The sequence below is a fragment of the Pseudophryne corroboree genome, chromosome 7 (assembly GCF_028390025.1).
Source record: "Pseudophryne corroboree isolate aPseCor3 chromosome 7, aPseCor3.hap2, whole genome shotgun sequence".
NCBI classification, from domain to species: domain Eukaryota; kingdom Metazoa; phylum Chordata; class Amphibia; order Anura; family Myobatrachidae; genus Pseudophryne; species Pseudophryne corroboree.
Window position 1 is genome coordinate 62,337,158 of NC_086450.1, and position 22,937 is coordinate 62,360,094.

Here is a 22,937-nt window from a genome sequence, read left to right on the forward strand (position 1 = left end):
TAATGAGGCAGAGGCACACACTCATACTGAGGCACACACACACACACACACACACACACATACTGAAGCAGAGGCACACACACACACTCATACTGAGGCAGAGGCACACACTCATACTGAGGCAGAGGCACACATACTGAGGCAGAGGCACACACACACTCATACTGAGACACACACACTGACACTCATACTGAGGCAGATGCACACACACACTGACACAAATACTGAGGCAGACACACACTCATACTGAGACACACACACACTCTGACACTCATACTGAGACACACACACACTGATACTGAGACAAACAAACACTGACACGCATACTGAGGCAGAGGCACACACACTGATACTGAGACACACACACTGACACTCATACTGAGGCAGATGCACACACACACTGACACAAATACTGAGGCAGACACACACACTCATACTGAGACACACACACACTCTGACACTCATACTGAGACACACACACACTGATACTGAGACAAACAAACACTGACACGCATACTGAGGCAGAGGCACACACACTGATACTGAGACACACACACTGACACTCACACTGAGGCAGAGGCACACACACACTGATACTGAGACACACACACTGATACTGAGACACACTCTGACACTCATACTGAGATACACACAAACACGCACACTGACACTCATACTGAGACACACACAAACACACACACTGACACTTATACTGAGGCAGAGGCACACACACAAACACACACACTGACACTTATACTGAGACACACACACTGATACTGATACACACACACTGACATTCATACTGAGATACACACAAACACACACACTGATACTCATACTGAGGCAGAGGCACACACACCCATACTGAAACACACACACTGATACGGAGACACACACACACACTCACTCATACTGAGGCAGAGGCACACACACACTGATACTGAGACACACACACACACACACACACACACGGATACTGAGACACACACACACACACTTATACTGAGACACACACAAACACACACTGACACTCATACTGAGAAACACACTGATACTGAGAAACACAAACAGACACACACACACACACACACACACACACTTATACTGAGACACACACAAACACACACTGACACTCATACTGAGAAACACACTGATACTGAGACACACACACACACACTTATACTGAGACACACACAAACACACACCATACTTGCCTACTCTCCCGGAATGGCCGGGAGGCTCCCGAAAATCGTGTGACCCTCCCGGCCCCCCTGGAAGAGCAGGCAAGTCTCCCGGAATCAGGGGTCCCCCTGCTCGTCCGCCCACTTAGTGTGTAAAGTGGGCGGTCCGGGCAGTTGATGACGGGGATCGCGGCATTACAGATCGGGGGCGTGGCTTAACGGACATGTCACGGTAACTCCGCCCCATCCCGCCCCTGCTCCACCCCCGTCCCGCCTCCGGTCCACCTCCTCCCCACGTCACAGCCCTCCCCTGCCCCCCTGCTGAGCCGACCTGGCTGCTCTCTCCCGCAGAGAGCAGCCAGAATGTCGGCATGTATGACACACACTGACACTCATACTGAGAAACACACTGATACTGAGACACACAAACAGACACACACACACTCATACTGAGACACACACTGACACTCTGGGACACACTCATATTGGAGGCACACACCCACTACCACAGTAGTTACCTCCAGCTCTGATCACAGGAGCCAGTCTCCCAAAGAGCAGGCAGGCCAGGCAGAGCCACAGACAGACCGCGGGGAGAACTGCCAAAGTCGGGGGCGTGGCCTAATCACGGATTATGTGGCCACGCCCCCTTAAAAAAAACACACAGCACAAAGCAGCAGTCTATGGAGGCGGCTCCGGCCGGCAGAAAAGGGACACGGTGACGGGACCGGCCGAGGGGGAAACCACCTCTCTGCTCCCACTGCATAGCTTCTGCAGAGAGGTGGCGACTTAAAGAAAATCAGTGGTGGATCCCGGGACACTGGGTAGGGTATAGTGGCCTGGAATGGCCAAAAAGCATCAGCTGCCTGTCACTCGATTTAGCAGCGTTGCAGGACTACCCGCAGCGCTGCTACTAGTAGTGTGTCCATGCCGCCGGGTGTCCTGCTGCTGTATTGCATGGGGGCTACAGGGAGGGGGGCTAACCACCAAAATGACAAGGGCTCCTGGCAGCCTCAGCGTGCCGCCCCCTGAGTTCCCTGCGCTCATAGGCAGCTGCCTAAAGCTGCCTAGTGGAAGCGCCGGCCCTGGACTGGCTGCTGTGCGAGTCGCCGGGAGAGACACTTCCAAAGGGAGGACAGCAGCTTAGCTGTTCCAGGAGGAGAAGCAGGGGAAGCATTACCCGCCCCTCCCCCACACGCAGTACCTCCTGGCTCCATCTGCGGCACCCCCACACACACCCCTACACCACCCGCGGTGGCTCTGGACCCCCTCCCCCACCCGCAGTACCCCCGCACCCGCCCCTTCCCCACCCATGGCACCACCGCACCCGCCCCTCCCCCACCCGCGACACTCCCGCAACCGCTCCTCCCCCACCCGCGGTGGCTCCGGACCGCCACCCGCGGCACCCACACACCTGCGTCTCCCCCACCCGCGCCACCACTGCACCAGCCCCACCGCAACCGCCCCTTCCCCACCCCGGACCTACTCCACCATCTGCGCCACCCCCGGACCCCCTCCCCCATCTGCGCCTCCCCTGCACCCGCCACTCCCCCAACCACAGCACCTACTAGGTGATTCATCAGGCCCTGCATGTGCTGTGCACGCCGTTGCAAGGGGCTACGACCCCTTAACCATTGCACGCCCTTTGTCCGTGCAATGTTTAACCACTCACACAATTATGATTGGAGGTAATACTCCATATAATACAAATACTGCACGCCACAAGGGCGTGCAAGGGTTAAGGGGGGCGTAGCCCCTTATGACGGTGTGAAGAGCGGCTGTAGGCCGCGATGAATCACCTAGTATATATATATATATATATATATATATACTAGCTGTTCTACCTGTCTTCGCACAGAAGTTTCTGATTTTCACAGTTGTACTTACTGTATAAATGATTGTTAATAATTTTGTAAATCTATATATAATCTTGAGGTTCAGTTTGCTACTCTGCAGAAACCTATGTAGAAATGTTAGTGTTTGGTCAAACCCTTCCGTGTGAATTCTTTTCATCTCTTTAATATATAAGAACAAAGCACTCTACACTTTATAGATGACAGACTGTAAGCTCTCACGAGCAGGGCCCTCCTCCCTCATGTGCTTTTCCTTCCCTCACTTATAACATCCTGTCCTCCCCACTGCTTGCAACAGCACCAATCCCTTGGGTTCTGCCACCCTGCTGCTATTTGGGTATAATGACTGCTAATGCAGAGTGTTTATACACCTTATCCGTGTCCTGCAATGTTCTGTCACTTTTTTCTTGTTATGTTCATACTGTTCCTGTTTGTGTACTTTGGGGGGGTATTCAGCATCAGATGGAACTGAGATGCGATCACATCTCCCCGTCTGCCCCCGTAGTGTGCACGCGCAGGACCAGCTCTCAGTTATACAAACGCCTCTACCTGATTGACAGCTAGAGGTGTTTGCGGGGGGCAAGGGGCTTCTACAAATCAGCGACATTGTGATCGCCATCGCTGCCAGGTATTTGCATGCTGCATGGCCTTGCCCTGTGCTGAGCGGCCCCCAGCATGTGAACGCAGCAGTTGCACTTTTACTAAAATAGCAAAACTGCAACTGAAGATGAATGAGGGCCTTTGTACGACGCTGCAGACCCCTTGTGGCACCATATCAATAAAGTATAATAATTAATAATATATTTTTCAAATAGTTACAGACTTCTACTTGATGGACACGATGGTAACAACATGGTTACAGACAATATCAGACTGGGGCATGCAAGGCCCACCCGGGGATGCACTGCTATTGGCCCAAGCTTAAGGGGTGTGGCCAGACACCAAAGGGCGTGTGACCAGACACAACAGAATAACTTGGCCAAACATTAGAGAGGGCATGCAAAGAACGAGGCCCCTGCCCTCATATAAAAGGAGGGGACAGGAGTGTGTCAGGTCCACACATTTTGATTGGCTGGAGGGATATTCTTGGTGTAAATCCCATAAAAACAAACCAAGCACACAGGTTCTACCATGATCCTGCTCTACCAAGTTACTGACCCCTAGTCCAGGGGTTGTTGCCGTCAGGTGGTGGGGCCCACCAGGATTTGCCAGGTGCTCCTGTGGGATAGTCCAACCCTGTTACAGACTACTCAATCTATGCCTATGATTTGCAAACTAATACAGATATATAAGAAGTCATAACAGAGCGGTAAATAAGCGAGGTAGAAGCAGGTCTGAAACGTCAGGATCAGTCACTGGAGAAATAAATGTAATACCTACATCTATGTCTAACCCATCCGGTCACCTCCAGTATGTGTCTGATGATATTCTACATGTCTTGTGTCTTTTCTCGCCAGTCCTGTGGAAGAGACTGATCGCCCAGCAAGTAGACAATGCTACAGCCCTGAACTTCAGCGCCCTGGCTAAGATTACGGATGGCTTCACCCCTGGCCACATGGTGCAGGCAGTGGACGTGGTACTGAACGATAGAAGGATAAGGCAGCTTCCTCGCAAACCGTTGGCAGCCTCAGAATTCCTAGGCTCACTGTCCAGGCAGGAGCCAGTGTACAAAGAGGAGGAGGAGGCTTTCAAGGTCAGACTCTAGGACCTCCATTATATTAACACTTACAGGGCCAGGTGTAATGACGCCCAAGTTCAGCGGGCGTGCAGGATGCTGGCCGAATCAGACCTTTTTTTAAAAATAAAAACGTCCCAGTTCGGCCAGCATCGGACACGCCTGCCGAAACTCGGGAGTCATTACATCTGGTCCACAGGTTCCTTCATACATGGTGTGGGACATAATTCTCTGGGGCCCAGCACATGTGGGTATTAATCTGACAAACAAGCCCCATTGCCATACAGGTGAATCGCGTAAGAGGCCAAATTAGAAAGTGAACCTGATGTGTAATCAGCATCAGGGCCGTCTTAACTGCATTGTAGGCCCTGGGCAAAGCAGTGCACAAGGGCCACTACCCACCCATTCGTGGTAAAAACCAGTATCTCTCTACATGCTTCTGTTCTATGCAGTGAATGGCTGCCAGCACTGTGATTGGTGGCTATCTCCAGCCATCCTCCAATCAGTGTACTGACAGCCATTCACCGTCTGGCTGCAGGCTTGGAGGCATATAGAGAATTCTGTACTCTTATTGGTGGATAGCTCCAGCCATCCATCAATCAAATGCCCCCAGGCCCAACCTGCCCATGCCCGAAGGCCCCCAGAATCGTGGGGCCCTGAGCAGCTGCTCAATGTGCCCACAGGTTAAGATGGCCCTGGCCAGCATGAACATAAATAGAACTTTAATACGAAACATCAAATGACTGCCATAGGCGCGCGCAGACGCCGACATGCGGGTGCCGCTCCGGACTTCTCCCCCTCCGCAGCATTATAGTCTACACTCACCTCCCCTGTCCTGGATATAGACTGCTTACCTGGGCGGCCCAGGTGAGCAGTCTTATGTCCCAGTGGAAGGGGTGGAGGACGTAGTCAGTTACCTGGCGGAGGGGGGGGAAGTCCAGAGCGGCACCCGTATGTCGGCGTCTGCGCACACCTATGATGACTGCTGTGATCTTCTATATTCTGCAGGTGCGTCTCATAGCTTCTCACACCAGTCACGTTTTTCTGAAATCCCTCTGCTTTATGTCTACAATCGTGTCCCTGCTGCTCATACACCCGCCCCCTTGTGGCCAAGGACCTATATTTCATTTGTCACCTCCAGTCATATCATAAGATAATGTGTTGCTTACAATACCTTTCAATATATTGTATATTCCCTTCTTGCCCGGTAACAGACCTGGTACTCCAAGACGCCGCTTGGTAAGAAGAGGAGCAAAGCAATGAGTGGTGGAGAGGAGGAGACTGGGAAGGAGAAAGGGAAGAAGAAAGGAGCGAAGAAAGGAAAGAAGAAATAGAGTCTAGTTTTGCTGTCTGTTACCTAAGAATGAATGTTGTATTGTGTTAGTGTGGGGAGACGCAGTTCCAAAGGGGTGCTGCATTATACATCCAAACCTATGTTATTGTATGTGGTTGCAATCAGACAATGAACCCTGCAGATTACAGTATGTGTAGTTACCGGTAGTACAGCGCGGTGCCGCGCCACTGACTACCAGCCACAACTTGCCCAGAAGCGCCATTGTGTGACATTATATTCAGCATCCTGGAGATAATAAATAGAAATGCTGGTTCTCTGTAGTGTTATAGGTCCTTCCTCACCAGGTCCTAGTCACACTCACTAGTTATGTGCTCTCTGATAGATTACATACATGATCAGTTCAGTCTGTGGCCATTACAGATAAGGCTATACATGTACAGAGAGATTCTGCTATCTTATCATGCCATCTGTTACACTGTGTATGTGCACATTCCAGCAGATATTTGTCATGATAAATGGCAGAAAGGGCACTGTCGCTATCAGTAACTATACTTATTGCATACCAAGGTGCTTACATGGTTGGTTATTTAGGACATAGAGGTGCAATTACATAAAATATCAAACATCTGAAAGGATAGGTCCGGTCACAAATATATTTTTCCTCTGCAGCCAAGCGTGAGTCCCGCACAGGTCTTACAGTGTTTGGAATGGCTACGGCGAGTAATATGTGACTGCATTCATTGAATTCCTCTTTGCATACAGCACAGCATTTCCATGATTCAAAAACTTCTGTTTTCACGAAAGTGGGACTTTACTGTACATCTGTGTTTATTTGGGGAAGCCATTTTGTTTCACGAAACATGTACTTCAGTTGAAAAAAACAGCCTAGCATTTAATGCAGCTGCGACGGCTGATATGGAATAAGACGCATTTTACGTAAAAAAAAATGCAGATGTGAAACGCATTTAAAAGCATTTTCTTGTCTATATTGGGGGATATTCAATTGTTTGAAAAGTCGGTTGGGTGTCTGTTTTTTCCTGTCTATTAGATAGGCAAAAACAGACACCCAACTGACTTTTCAAACAATTGAATACCCCCCCAATGAGTCTGAAGCATCTGTAGGTGCATCCTGCTCTGTAGCGTATACACTTGGCTTACCAAATGTGGATTCACAGTAACAGTAAAGTCACAGTACCCAATTTGTACACAATATAATACTGTGATGAAATGTCCTATACATAAGATTAGTGTCTGGACAGTGTTCTTAAACTCGAAAGTCACATTTACCATGAAAGATCCAATTAAATACGGAGATAGATACAAAATAAAGGTACAAACTAAATTCAATGAAAACCAAACATCCATCGTCTTTGCATTACAGATCAAATGGGAATCTTCTGTCCTGTGATATTCCCAATGCAAACGTCAGGCCGTGACTAACGATGTATATATTACCAGTGGGAGGGGTCCAGATGCAAATCAGCCAATCAGAAGCAGCTGCCGATTGCCATAATCACCAGTGCATACTTTGCACAAGGGTCAGGCACCCACAAGAGGAACGCCTCCTGACATTCACTTATGTGCAGGGGCTTATTTGGAGAGAAAGGGGCCCTTGTGCAGCCTATGTACTGGCCCCCTCCTCTCTCCATGGTGTAGAGGCAAGTAGACTCTGGCACTGTATCAGAGTCTACTGTGCATGAGCTGGTCTCTGTATGCGCAAATCTCTGGGAAAATGGCAGCCATGCCACTTTCCTGGTGATTGGCGCAGTTTCGATGCGGGACTCTGGAGCAGTAAGTATGCTAAATGGTTGCAGGGTGTACAATGTGGACCCATGTGCACTGCACCCATTACACTGCATATGTCGCATTGGCCTGATCACACCCTCACAGTGCTATGTTGCCGGCCCCTTCCCTCTCCTGTTCCGCCTTTCTAGTCATCTGTGTAAAATCTGCATGTGGACAGAAGTGTGAGTCTCTTGTGTGTTGCACAAACATGCATATTGCCCCCGGAATAACAGACGCACACTTCCAACACTACATCGGACTCTGTATACAGTATGTGTTGTTTTGTGACAATGTCCCTTTTCACTTCTTGGATAGAACATTCTGAAAGTCACAGAATAGCAGACACTAATTATCGGAAGCTCAGGACACATCAATAGCTAATTTCTTGCCCAGAAATCCCTCCGATAACATCACCAGCTGCCTAGTAACACCACATTCTGCTTTCTCTAACGTCCTAAGTGGATGCTGGGGACTCCGTCAGGACCATGGGGGTTTTGCGGCTCCGCAGGAGACAGGGCACAATAATAAAAGCTTTAGGATCAGGTGGTGTGCACTGGCTCCTCCCCCTATGACCCTCCTCCAAGCCTCAGTTAGATTTTTGTGCCCGGCCGAGAAGGGTGCAATCTAGGTGGCTCTCCTGAGCTGCTTAGAATAAAAGTTTAAGTTAGGTTTTTTATTTTCAGTGAGTCCTGCTGGCAACAGGCTCACTGCTACGAGGGACTTAGGGGAGAGAAGTAAACTCACCTGCGTGCAGGATGGATTTGCTTCTTAGGCTACTGGACACCATTAGCTCCAGAGGGAGTCGGAACACAGGTCTCACCCTGGGGTTCGTCCCGGAGCCGTGCCGCCGACCCTCCTTGCAGATGCCGAAGTTGCAGAGGTCCAGAAACAGGCGGCAGAAGACTTTCAGTCTTCATAAGGTAGCGCACAGCACTGCAGCTGTGCGCCATTGTTGTCAGCACACTTCATACCAGCGGTCACTGAGGGTGCAGGGCGCTGGGGGGGGCGCCCTGGGCAGCAATGTATTATACCTTTTTTATGGCTAAAATACATCACATATAGCCCTTGAGGCTATATGGATGTATTTAACCCCTGCCAGATCTCACAAACTCCGGGAGAAGAGCCCGCCGTTTTAGGGGGCGGGGCCTATTCTCCTCAGCACACGGCGCCATTTTCCTGCTCAGCTCTGCTGTGAGGAAGGCTCCCAGGCTCTCCCCTGCACTGCACTACAGAAACAGGGTTAAAACAGAGAGGGGGGGCACTTATTTGGCGATATGATTACATATGTGAAAATGCTATAAGGGAAAACACTTGTATAAGGGGTTGTCCCTGTATAATTATAGCGTTTTTGGTGTGTGCTGGCAAACTCTCCCTCTGTCTCCCCAAAGGGCTAGTGGGGTCCTGTCCTCTATCAGAGCATTCCCTGTGTGTGTGCTGTGTGTCGGTACGTGTGTGTCGACATGTAGGAGGACGATGTTGGTGAGGAGGCGGAGCAAATTGCCTGTATTGGTGATGTCACTCTCTAGGGAGTCGACACCGGAATGGATGGCTTATTTAGGAATTACGTGATAATGTCAACACGATGCAAGGTCGGTTGACGACATGAGACGGCCGGCAAACAAATTAGTACCTGTCCAGGCGTCTCAGACACCGTCAGGGGCTTGTAAAAACGCCCATTTACCTCAGTTGGTCGACACAGACACGGACACTGACTTCAGTGTCGACGGTGAAGAAACAAACGTATTTTCCTTTAGGGCCACACGTTACATGTTAAGGGCAATGAAGGAGGTGTTACATATTTCTGATACTACAAGTACCACAAATAAGGGTATTATGTAGGGTGGGAATAATCTACTTGTAGTTTTTCCTGAATCAGATAAATTAAAGTGTGTGATGATACGTGGGTTTCCTCCGATAGAAAATTATTGGAGGTATACCCTTTCCCGCCAGAAGTGAGGGCGAGTTGGGAAACACACCTTAGGGTGGATAAGGCGCTCACACGCTTATAAAAACAAGTGGCGTTACCGTCTCCAGATACGGCCGCCCTCAAAGAGCCAGCTGATAGGAAGCTGAAAAATATCCTAAAAAGTATATACACACATACTGGTGTTATACTACGACCAGCAATCGCCTCAGCCTGGATGTGCAGCGCTGGGGGGGCTTGGTCGGATTTCCTGACTGAAAATATTGATACCCTTGACAGGAACAATATTTTATTGACTATAGAGCATTTTAAGGATGCATTTCTATATATGCGAGATGCGCAGAGGGATATTTGCATTCTGGCATCAAGAGTAGATGTGATGTCCATATCTGCCAGACGATGTTTATAGACATGACAGTGGTCAGGTGATGCAGATTCCAGACGGCACATGGAAGTATTGCCGTATAAAGGGGCGGTCCATCGGACCTGGTGGCCATGGCAACAGCTGGAAAATCCACTTTTGTTACCCCAAGTCACATCTCAGCAGAAAAGGACACAGTCTTTTCAGTCTCAGTCCTTTCGTACCCATAAAGGCAGGCGGGCAAAAGGCCAGTCATATCTGCCCAGGGTTAGAGGAAAGGGAAGAAGACTGCAGCAGGCAGCCCATTCCCAGGAACAGAAGTCCTCCACAGCTTCTGCCAAGTCCGCAGCATGACGCTGGGGCCATACAAGCGGACTCAGGTGCGGTGGGGGGTCATCTCAAGAGTTTCAGCACGCAGTGGGCTCACTCGCAAGTGGACTCCTGGATCCTACACGTAGTATCCCAGGTGTACATTGGAAATTCGAGCCGTCTTCCCCTCACAAGTTCCTGAAGTCTGCTTTACCAACGTCTCCCTCCGACAGGGAGGCAGTATTGGAAAAAAATTCACAGGCTGTATTCCCAGCAGGTGATAATCAAAGTACCCCTCCTACAACAAGGGAAGGGGTATTATTCCACACTATATTGTGGTACTGAAGCCAAACGGCTCGGTGAGATCTAAAAGATTTGAACAATTACATACAAGGGTTCAAATCAAGATGGAGTCACTCAGAGCAGTGATAGCGAACCAGGACGATATGGTGTCACTGGATATCAGGGACGCTTACCTACATGTCCAAATTTTGCCCTTCTCACCAAGGGTATCTCAGGTTCGTGGTACAGAACTGTCACTATCAGTTCAGACGCTGCCGTTTGGATTGTCCACGGCACCCCGGGTCTTTACCATGGTAATGGCCGAAATGATGATTCTTCCTAAAAGAAATATGGACGCTTTCCTGATAAGGGCAAGGTCCAGAGAACAGTTGGCGGTCGGAGTAGCACTATCTCAAGTAGTTCTACGACAGCACGAGTGGATTCTAAATATTCCAAAATCGCAGCTTTTTCCGACGACACGTCTAATGTTCCTAGGAATGATTCTGGACACAGTCCAGAAAAGGATGTTTTCTCCCGGAGATGAAGGCCAGGGAGTTATCCGAGCTAGTCAGGAACCTCCTAAAACCAGGAAAAGTATCAGTGCATCATTGCACAAGGGTCCTGTGAAAAATGGTGGTTTCTTACAAAGCGATCCCATTCGGTAGATTTCACGCAAGAACCTTTCAGTGGAATCTGCTGGGAAAATGGTCCGGATCGCATCTTCAGATGCATCAGCGGATAACCCTGTCTCCAAGGACAAGGGTGTTTTCTTCTGCGGTGGCTGCAGAGTGCTCATCTATAAAAGGGCCGCAGATTCGACATTCAGGACTGGGTCCTGGTGACCACGGATGCCAGCCTGAGTGGCTGGGGAGCAGTCACACAAGGAAAAAATTTCCAGGGAGTGTGATCAAGTCTGGAGACTTCTCTCCACATAAATATACTGGAGCTAAGGGCAATTTACAAGGCTCTAAGCTTAGCAAGACCTCTGCTTCAAGGTCAGCCGGTATTGATCCAGTGGGACAACATCACGGCAGTCGCCCACGTAAACAGACAGGGCGGCACATGAAGCAGGAGGGAAATGGCAGAAACTGCAAGGATTCTTCGCTGGGCGAAAAATCATGTGATAACACTCTCAGCAGTGTTAATTCCGGGAGTGGAAAACTGGGAAGCAGACTTCCTCAGCAGGCATAACCTCCACCCGGGAGAGTGGGGACTTCAGCGGGAAGTCTTCCACATGATTGTAAACCGTTTGGAAAAACCAAAGGTGGACATGATGGCGTCCCGCCTGAACAAAAAACTAGACAGATATTGCGCCAGGTCAAGGGACCCTCAGGCAATAGCGGTGGACGCTCTGGTAACACTGTGGGTGTACCAGTCAGGGTATGTGTTCCCTCCTATGCATCTCATACCAAAAGTACTGAGAATCATAAGAAGGAGATGAGTAAGAACGATACTCGTGGTCCCGGATGGGTCAAGAAGGACTTGGTACCCGGAACTTCAAGAGATGCTCACGGAAGAACCGTGGCCTCTACCTTTAAGAGAGGACCTGCTCCAGCAGGGGCCTTGTCTGTTCCAAGACTTACCGCGGCTGCGTTTGACGGCATGGCAGTTGAACGCCGGATCCTGAAAGGGCATTCCAGATGAAGTCATCCCTACCCTGGTCGAAGCCAGGAAGGATGTAACCGCAAAACATATTCACCGCATTTGGCGAAAATATGTTGCGTGGTGTGAGGCCAAGAAGGTCCCTACAGAGGAATTCCAACTGGGTCGTTTCCTACATTTCCTGAAAACAGGACTGTCTATGGGCCTAAAATTAGGGTCCATTAAGGTTCAAATTTCGACCCTGTCGAATTTCTTCCAGAAAGAACTGGCTTCAGTGCCTGAAGTTCAGACGTTTGTAAAAGGGGTACTGCATATACAGCCTCCTTTTGTGCCCCCAGTGGCACCTTGGGATCTCAATGTTGTTTTGAGTTTCCTAAAGTCACATTGGTTTGATCCACTCACCACTGTGGAATTAAAATATTTCACATGGAAGGTGAAGATTCTATTAGCCCTGGCTTCAGCCAGGCGTGTGTCAGAATGGGCGGCTTTATCATATAAAAGCCCTTACTTAATTTTTCATTCTGACAGGGCAGAATTGAGGACTCGTCCTCAATTTCTCCTTAAGGTGTTTTCTGTTTTTCACATGAACCAACCTATTGTGGTACCTGCGGCTACTAGGGACTTGGAGGACTCCAAGTTACTTGACGTTGTCAGGGCCCTGAAAATATATGTTTCCAGGACGACTGGAGTCAGAAAATCTGACTCGCTGTTTAGCCTGTATGCACCCAACAAGATGGGTGTTCCTGCTTCTAAGCAGACGATTGCTCGCTGGATTTGTAGTACAATTCAGCTTGCACATTCTGTGGCAGGCTTGCCACAGCCAAAATCAGTAAAAGCCCATTCCACAAGGAAGTGGGCTCATCTTGGGCGGCTGCCCGAGGGGTCTCGGCTTTACAACTTTGCCGAGCTGCTACTTGGTCAGGGGCACACCCTGACTGAGGAGGACCTGGAGTTCTCTCATTCGGTGCTGCAGAGTCATCCGCACTCTCCCGCCCGTTTGGGAGCTTTGGTATAATCCCCATGGTCCTGACGGAGTCCCCAGCATCCACTTAGGACGTTAGAGAAAATAAGAATTTACTTACCGATAATTCTATTTCTCGTAGTCCGTAGTGGATGCTGGGCGCCCATCCCAAGTGCGGATTGTCTGCAATACTTATACATAGTTATTGTTACAAAAATCGGGTTATTCTTGTTGTGAGCCATCTTTTCAGAGGCTCCTTCGTTGTTATCATACTGTTAACTGGGTTCAGATCACAGGTTGTACGGTGTGATTGGTGTGGCTGGTATGAGTCTTACCCGGGATTCAATATCCTTCCTTATTATGCACGCTCGTCCGGGCACAGTATCCTAACTGAGGCTTGGAGGAGGGTCATAGGGGGAGGAGCCAGTGCACACCACCTGATCCTAAAGCTTTTATTATTGTGCCCTGTCTCCTGCGGAGCCGCAAAACCCCCATGGTCCTGACGGAGTCCCCAGCATCCACTACGGACTACGAGAAATAGAATTATCGGTAAGTAAATTCTTATTATTTCACACTTCATGGAGACTACAAATAAAGATGTAGATACAGTATAAGAACGTCTGCTTGCGTTTAAAATAAACCAATGAAAATATAGTTTGAAGGGTAAAGTGGGTGTCCAGCTGGGAGATGGAGATACAGCAAAGAGATTTAACGGGTTTAGCATTTATCCCATTGGGTAGTTCCCACATATTTATACTGTTGTTCCTGAGTGTTAGCAAAAGGCACCCAGTTGCTGCCCGGGTTGTAGATTAAAGAGCTGTACTGTGCAAAGTGATACAACAGTGTGCTTTCTGGTAATTCTGTACTGCCATAGATAGGCCAGTTGTCAGACATTGGCCCTCATTCCGAGTTGTTCGCTCGCAAGCTGCTTTTAGCAGCTTTGCACACGCTAAGCCGCCGCCTACTGGGAGTGAATCTTAGCTTATCAAAATTGCGAACGAAAGATTCGCAATATTGCGAAAAGACTTCTCTGTGCAGTTTCTGAGTAGCTCGAGACCTACTCTGCCAGTACGATCAGTTCAGTGGTTGTCGTTCCTGGTTTGACGTCACAAACACACCCAGCGTTCGCCCAGACACTCCTCTGTTTCTCCAGCCACTCCCGCGTTATTCCCAGAAACGGTAGCGTTTTTTCAAACACTCCCATAAAACGGCCAGTTTCCCCCCAGAAACACCCACTTCCTGTCAATCACATTACGATCACCAGAACGAAGAAAAAACCTTGTAATGCCGTGAGTAAAATACCTAACTGCATAGCAAATTTACTTGGCGCAGTCGCAGTGCGAACATTGCGCATGCGCAGTTAGCGGAAAATCGCTGCGATGCGAAGAAAATTACCGAGCGAACAACTCGGAATGACCACCATTGACTGATGTGCATCCGATGTCTGCGTCTTTGTACGAAACCGGTGAATCTGAGGCGCCTCCATTGTGTGTCTCAATACAACTCCTGGCTGCTGCAACATTTGCATATTATGGCACAGCCGCTGCGTATTAAATCGCTGCTGCGACGGCATTTGCGTCCATCTATGGATCGTACGTGATATAATTGGAATGACCTCCTATAGCACTGACAGATGTCTAATAACACATTCTGCTATGTAACACTTCATAGAGTATTGAATAAAGATGGGAAAATAAGAAATGGAATGGATAGACGTAAAGTGCATATATATAACCATTTTATTACTTTCCCATAAAGTATACATATTATACATTTTTATATATTTTTCCACATTTTTATTGAGCACTAGCAAAAGTCACCCAGATGTTGAAGTTTAAAGAGTTGAAATGTGCAAAGTGATTAAGCAGCTCCTACAGTATAACGATGTGCTTTCCTGTAATTCTATACGTCTTACACAGTAATAATGGACCAGCTTGGCACACGGAGATGGACTGTATTAGGCAGGTAACAACCTCTGGATGGGTAATTACATGTAGCTTTGTGGGCTGTGTTTACAGGCAATCTGTGTATTACTCTCATCATCCCATAAATGCAAATGCATTCTGATATTATATATATATATATGTATATATATATATATATATATATATATATATAAACAAAGCAGTCAGCGGCACTCACGGCTCCCGAGCAGGGAATGAACGAAACACAGTCGCAATGTGGTCAACGTTTCAATGTTATTCAGGTTAACATTTTCATCAGGACTGAACCTGAATAACATTGAAACGTTGACCACATTGCGACTGTGTTTCGTTCATTCCCTGCTCGGGAGCCGTGAGTGCCGCTGACTGCTTTGTTTATTTATGGACATCCACCTCGTGGTTGTCACCTGGAAGGCACCGGCCTAATTAGCATTTATTTAACGGAATGGAGTGCTGCTGATCTCTACAGTGTATATATATATATATATATATATATATATATATATATATATATATAAATTAATATATACGTGTATATATATTAGAGATGAGCGGGTTCGGATTTGCTCGGTTCTTAACGCCAGAATTATCGCAAGTTCTTTTTTTCTGGATTTTACTTATTGGCTATCCACGTGACGTCCGTGAGCAACTAAGGAGATTTGGGTAAATCCGAGTAAAACCGAACCTGCTCATCTCTTTTATATATATATATATATATATATATATATATATATATATATATAATACACACACACACATGTCCACACTCAAAAGTTACACACACACTCACTCTGATAAACATACACTCACTGATACACATACAAATGTGTCCTCATACATCTAGCATCAATACGCCATATGGCTCGTAGGCTATCTTAACGTATGGGCACACTGGCCAGCTGCCCAGGGCCCCACGATTCTAGGGGCGGTGCCTCCGGAGCTATCCACCTATCAAGAGTGCCGACAGACATTCACTGTATGGAAGCGGGACCGCAGTAGGGGAAAGTTCTGATTTTTGCTATTTTTTATTTCCATTAATGGGTGTGTAGGGGCACAGGTGCATTCTTTGCCCAGGGCCTACAGTGCTGATAAGAAGGCCGTTGATGAGACGTGTGGCGTGACTGAACCGCACCCAGCGCTGCAGCGTACTGCCTTTTTCTTTCAATTTAGCGTCTTATTGGCATCACAGACGCAGAAACACCGCTCACAGTCTAGTACAGATGCTGGGCTGCGACTTAGGCATTCGTTTTTTACACCTACAAAGTTACAGAAGAAGCACAACGGAACTTGGCGTGAGAAAAAGCCGAGGCGGCTGCATCACAGCACTTTGTGTACAGAGTCAGACTCAGTCGCACACAGATATATAAATGTCGCACATCACATTCCAGCAGAGTAGTTTTGTCGCTCCCGGATGTGCACACTTTGATACATACACAAATTCCCAGTCCTAATGCATACAAGCACACATGGGCCCTCATTCCGAGTCGTTCGCTCGGTAATTTTCTTCGCATTGCAGCGTTTTTCTGCTTAGTACGCATGCGCAATGTTCGCACTGCGACTGCGCCAAGTAATTTTGCAATGAAGATAGTTTTTTTACTCACGGCTTTTTCTTCGCTCCGGCGATCGTAGTGTGATTGACAGGAAATGGGTGCTACTGGGCGGAAACACGGCGTTTTATGGGCGTGTGGATAAAAATGCTACCGTTTCTGGGAAAAACGCGGGAGTGGCTGGAGAAACGGAGGAGTGTCTGGGCGAACGCTGGGTGTGTTTGTGACGTCAAACCAGGAACGACAAGCACTGAACTGATCGCAGATGCCGAGTAAGTCTGAAGCTACTCTGAAACTGCTAAGTAGTTTGTAATCGCAATATTGCGAATACATAGTTCGCAATTTTAAGAAGCTAAGATTCACTCCCAGTAGGCGGCGGCTTAGCGTGTGTAACTCTGCTAAAATCGCCTTGCGAGCGAACAACTCGGAATGAGGGCCATGGATTCCAATCGTCACGCACACATTTCAGATGAACATACACCTACTTACCGTGATCTGGGAAGCGGGTCCCTTTTCCTCCTCTCCGGCGCCATCTTCCCAGTGATAACTTCGGGAAGATGGTGCCGCACAGTGAAGGCAAAGACTCTAGCACTGTGCCAGAGTCTTTACTCTCTAGTGCACATGCGCCATCTTCCTGAAATTACTGGGAAGATGGTGTCGGCCGAGGAGGAGGAGGGACCCGCTTCCCAGATCAAGGTGAGCCCCCCTCCCCCTTCACCCCCCCCACCCAATCTGAACGGCGCCCCCTGTGCAGCGAGAGGGCTGATTTTGGGTAGTATATATTCTTTAATAGGGGATGCCCCCCATGCAGTACCTTGGCCCAGCGCTGCTCTCTATGGCCCTGCCTCCATACATACATTCACGCAGTATGTACATACATACATACATACATACATACACACAGCTGTAAATTTACTAAAAATTGTGTTTGCCCGAGTTTGCATATTTATGCGAGTTTTCAAACTCGGAAATTTATTAAAGGCAAAGACGGGAGTAACTAGCAACAGAAAAGAATTAAACATGGAAATTTACTGAGAAATGTGTTTATAACACGGAGCAAACTTGGGGCAAAATACACTACTCAAATAGACGTTCCACTGTGCAGCATGTGTGCAGAGACCTGAACAGATCAGTGTGGTCTGTAACAGTAAGGAAAGACTTAAAAAGAGCCAGTCCTGGTTCAAAAGAAACAGGAACAAAATAGGTAAATCCCCCCCCCCCCCCCCCCCCCTGTAATTTTAGAACCAGCACCAGGCTCCAATAGCTGGCGGGTAATCCCACAGCCAGGGGACACACTTAGTGAGAGGGTCACTGTGCCCAGAGCATTATTCCCCCATAAAGAGGTCCCCCCTCTCCAGTGTACCCCAGGCCTGGGCTGAAACCCGGGGCAATCCACCGTACCCTGGGCGGTGGGTGCGGAGTTGATAGCCTTCAGTTAAAGATTTAAGTAGTATTGTTTTTTTACAGGGGGAGTACAGGTCCCAGCAAGCCGTCTCCCGCATGCCGGTACTTGGAGAACCACAACTACCAGCATGCGGGGCATTGAGGGTCTGCTGATATACATAGTCTCCCTGTAAAAAAAAATATTAAATAAACACAAGACACACACAGGTTGTGTAACACTTTATTACACACACTCACACACATACTTATCCTGTCCCTGGTCGGTCCCTTTCTCCAGGAGGCATCCCGGAGGTTAAAAAAATAACAAGCCCGATCTGTCTGGACTGAGAAGCAATATACAGAATGTGTAAAGACATATAGATCTTCTCCCCGCAAGTGACGGAACCCACGTGGGGTTCCTGCACTTGTATGTCAGCCAATCAGCACCTGCTACCATGGTAACAGGCCTCTGATTGGCTGTGAGTGGTCTGTCTGTGAGACAATCAACAGACAGGCTGCACTCTTGTTTTCTACAAAATATATACATTTTAAGTATTATGGGCCTAATTCAGACCTGGGGGGGGGGGGGGGAGTTAGATTTGGGTGGGGTGTGTTCAGGAAATGAGCTCCGATAAGAGCCTGTCCCAATGATCAGGAAGAGGTAATGTCATTACATATATGGTCACTTTACATCTACCAACAGGCCGCTACTGCGCATGTGCAACTTTCCAGGTCTGCATGTGCAATGTAGTAAAATCCACGATGCTCACCAGGGATGGAACGCAAGTTCTCTCTCTGGCATTGATACCCCCATTGCGATCAGTGGTCTAACACCCACTGAAGAAGGCGTGAGCCCATGCAGAAAACTATGCGGAGGCTATATCTCCTGCTTTCTGTTGTGTCACATGCCTGGGACACTTAATTCTGCCCTTAAACGCAGCAGTTTCCGCATATTTTAAGGGCAGAATGAATACAGAAATAGCCATGCTCATCTTCATGCGCTGCAGCATGCTGTATGGCGTGTCAGCTGTGGTTATTCGCAGACAGCATGTAGCGATCGCTGGATGCAAATAGTCGCAGCCTGGTGCGCCATGCAGCATGCCGCAGCGCAGCAAGATGAGCATGGCTACCTCTGTAAATGTGCCTCATTGTCTCTGTTAGGTACAGCACTACCCTGTTGGCACAAAATATAATGTACAGGAAACGCAGGGCCTCCTCATGGATAATTGCTGAAATCATGACAACAACAGCAATGGCCTGTAATATGATTACTAGGGGGCTGCCTCAACATCATGCAGTTTACGGGAGAGAGCTGCTGCACATGCCCAGTGGAAGCAGCTTCTTCTACCAACTTTGCTATGTGTGTGTGGATCCGAGTCCTCAATCAGTGCACTGGACCAGAGAGTAACTACCAGGAAGAAGAGACAGGAGCCTTACCATGAGGTGGGAGAATGTGTGTTAGAAAGTCCTGTACTGGTTCTGTTATGTTTTGTATTTATTTATAATTGTATGCTTAACCTTTTCCTGACCACAGTATTTATATTCTTTGAATATGTTTGATACAGCATATACTATATAGACCATCTATAGTGCTAAATATCAATACTGTATTCCATACAGTATACAGTGTATAAAAATACCAGTGTTTACATTAATGTCCAGGGTCGTTACTAGGTTCTTCTACCGCTCCCCCAAACTCCTGCACTTGCTCCAATGTTCCACAGAGTGGGAGATTATGGATTGCATTGGGAAACCCCCCTCTAGAAATCCTGCGTTTTCCACTGTAATGTAATACATATAGATTACACTGATCTGATGAAAGGCTGCTACGGGACTGTACACAGGAAGTCATTCCGACCGGTTCGCACGCAGCAGTTCCTCGCTGCGGTGCGAACAGATCGGAACTGCACATGCGCAGCGCCCGCAATGTGCTCGCGCGTCATTGCCCAGCGACAGCCGTCGCCGGGCAACGATCAGAAGAGAGAAGTGATCGCTAGTGCGATCGCAAGAAGATTGACAGCAGGGAGGCGTTCCAGGGCAGATACTCACCATTTTCCGGGCGTGGAGATCCGAACGCAGGCGGATCCAGGCGTTTGGAGGGCGGATGTCTGACATCAATCCCGGAACCTTCGTCGCTGGATCCGTCGCACAGGGCAAGTAAGTCTGACCCTGGTCTTGTTTTGCAGGAAACTTTTTTAGCATAGCGGGGCTGCACAAGCGACCGCAGCCCTGCTATGCTAAAATACACTTCCCCATAGGCGACGTCTAGTTGATCGCACGAGCAGCAAAAAGTTACTACGTGCGATCAACTCGGAATGAGGTCCATAGCACACACGTGACTCCATATGACGATGCTGAAGTTAGCTTCTTATTCGGCCAGCTTCTTATTCACTTCTTATTCACTTCTTATTCACTTCTTATTCGAGCTCCAGCTTCTTATTCAAAAAATTTAGTTTTAAAAGGGTTAACTAGTCTTGGGCCATAAATTTGACACCTGAAATCAACAGAGGGTGGTCACTTACATATCACCCACTTGTATTTTGCTTGGCCCAACGTTGTTTTGGGCATGAAATACACTGGCAAAGTGGGCACACACACCATATTTTACCATTTTGAATAAGTAGCTGTAGTTTTGCAAGGGTTAACTAGTCTTGGGCCTCAAATTTGACACCTGAAATCAACAGAGAGTGGTCACTTACATATCACCCACTTGTATTTTGTTTGGCCCAACGCTGTTTTGGGTTTGGGCATGAAATACACTGGCAAAGTGGGCACACACACCATATTTTACCATTTTGAATAAGTAGCTGTAGTTTTGCAAGGGTTAACTAGTCTTGGGCCACAAATTTGACACCTGGAATCAGGAGCCTATCAATACAGTCTCTGCATATAAAGCTTTTCTTAAATTCTGCAATGTAGTCTCTGCGGGCCTAGGGGGTAATTCAGACTGCATCACTGCAGCGGCAGCGATCGCAGTCTGAATTACTTTGTGGAGTGCGCCCTGTGCGTGTGCACTCCGGGAGCCCAGTGAGATTCTATCAGCATCTCAGGGCTTCGATCGCCTCTGCCTGATTGACAGGCAGAGGCGGTCACGTGGTGGGAAGGGGCATGCCACCGGCTTTAGAACCACGGTCCGGACAACGGTGGCCTGTCTGGACCGTTGGGGGGCGGCCCAATGCAGCTGACTCTGCGACCCGGGATGTGGCGAGTAGCGGACTGCCAGCGTGCAGGAGATTCGTTTGCAGTGAGCTACTCATCAGGTACAAAATCATCGCCACCGTGCAATGGTTTTGTACCTGTGCGAGGGGGGGGGGGGGCTAGGGTCAGTCATGCGGGGCGGACTAGCCCTGTGCTGGGCATCCACCCGCATGTCAGAGTAAATGATCGTAGATGTGCTACATTTAGCACATCTGCGATTAGATCTTGTCTGGGGACTGTTTCCTCAGACATTCAGTGAATGATGCTGCCCTATGGCAAATTCGCGCATGAACCTACGCAGTGGCGGAACAACACCATGGTGGGCCCAGGTGCAACAAAATGCGTTGCCCCAGCCCCCCCAAGATCCAAAACATGTGTGTCAAAAAATAGGGTATGGTCTCATTGAAAAGGGGTGTGGGCACACAATAGTACCACCAATTCAAATGATGCCACACAGTAGTGCAACTTTATTACATTACACCGATTTACTTTACATTACACTGAACAGTAGTACTCCTTATATACATTACGCTACACAGTAGTGCTCCTGAAACACGTTATGCCACACAGTACTGCTTCTTATACACATTACAACACACAGTAGTGCCTCTTATACATGTTACGCCACACAGTAGAGCTCCTTTTACACATAACGCCAATATAGTAGGTACTACGGTAAAGTTTTAGGGTTAGGCTGCTGGGGGGGGGGGGGGGGTGAGGCACTGGGGTGGTGGCTAGGGTTAGGCTGTGGGGAGGGGAAAAGGTTAAGGTTAGCTACTAGGGAAAGGTTTAGGGATAATGGGGAAAATACTCACCAGAACACTGCTGAGACATCGCCAATGCAATGTGATCCAGAAAAAGGCACTGCTGTCACCGGTATAAAGTACGAAACTGCTATATCACAAGGGACTGTTTGTTGACAGTTCTTCATGTCGACATAATGAATATCAATATGATAACTGTCGGCCAATTGTATCCAACTCCCACAAAAACTCAGGAGACTTCTCACTGTATAAAGATGGGACACTTCCTTTGTACAAGGATACACAAGGCCCATAGAGACAGATGCCCACACTATGCATCATGCAGCCAGCAGCAGCACATGCACCCTGGGTGACAATACATGACTTTGTGCCTGGCTGCCTTAGTGGGGTCACTCTATGCTGTGCTGTATGTTATATGTCAATGCACAGTCACCATTACTATTTGCAGAGAGACCAGCTTACTGTAACAACCCCGCCCACCACCTCCCAATCTCCGCCCCCTCAATGTAGGCTCCGCCTCTTCGAGGTCCGCGATTCTGAGTTTGCAGGATAAAATGTACAATTAGAAAAATGTATAATAAAATAAAAATAAATAAACACACAGCTGCCTGACCGCCTTACAAGGAATGCTGCTGCACTACCTCAGATACTCTACAGTTTAGCTGCATGGTCACGTGATGCTCCGGCACCGGTAGCAAAAAGAAACAGCTGGGCTGCCCGTGAATGAGAGGGGAAGATGGCCCCTTCTCCTTCTCCAGACTCCTCCACTGCATCCACCTCCCCCTCTGCCCAGACTGCAGCTCTGCACACCAGCTGAGCCTCATTCTGTTAAGGGGAACCGGCGGCTTGCAGCGCGCCGGCAGGTGGCATGTAATGAG

The 22,937-nt window shown here is 48.3% G+C and overlaps 1 protein-coding gene across 2 annotated transcripts in view; it reads left to right on the forward strand.

Moving 5' to 3' along the window:
* IQCA1 (IQ motif containing with AAA domain 1) overlaps positions 1–6,313 on the forward strand; it is a 292,671-nt gene extending 286,358 nt beyond the window's left edge. For both annotated transcript variants that reach the window (XM_063933216.1, XM_063933217.1), the window contains 2 exons: positions 4,489–4,724; positions 5,921–6,313. In XM_063933216.1, the coding sequence (XP_063789286.1) occupies positions 4,489–4,724; positions 5,921–6,040 (356 nt within the window). In that variant the 3' untranslated portion in view covers positions 6,041–6,313. The remainder of the gene's footprint in view (positions 1–4,488; positions 4,725–5,920) is intronic.
* Positions 6,314–22,937: the final 16,624 nt, after the last annotated feature.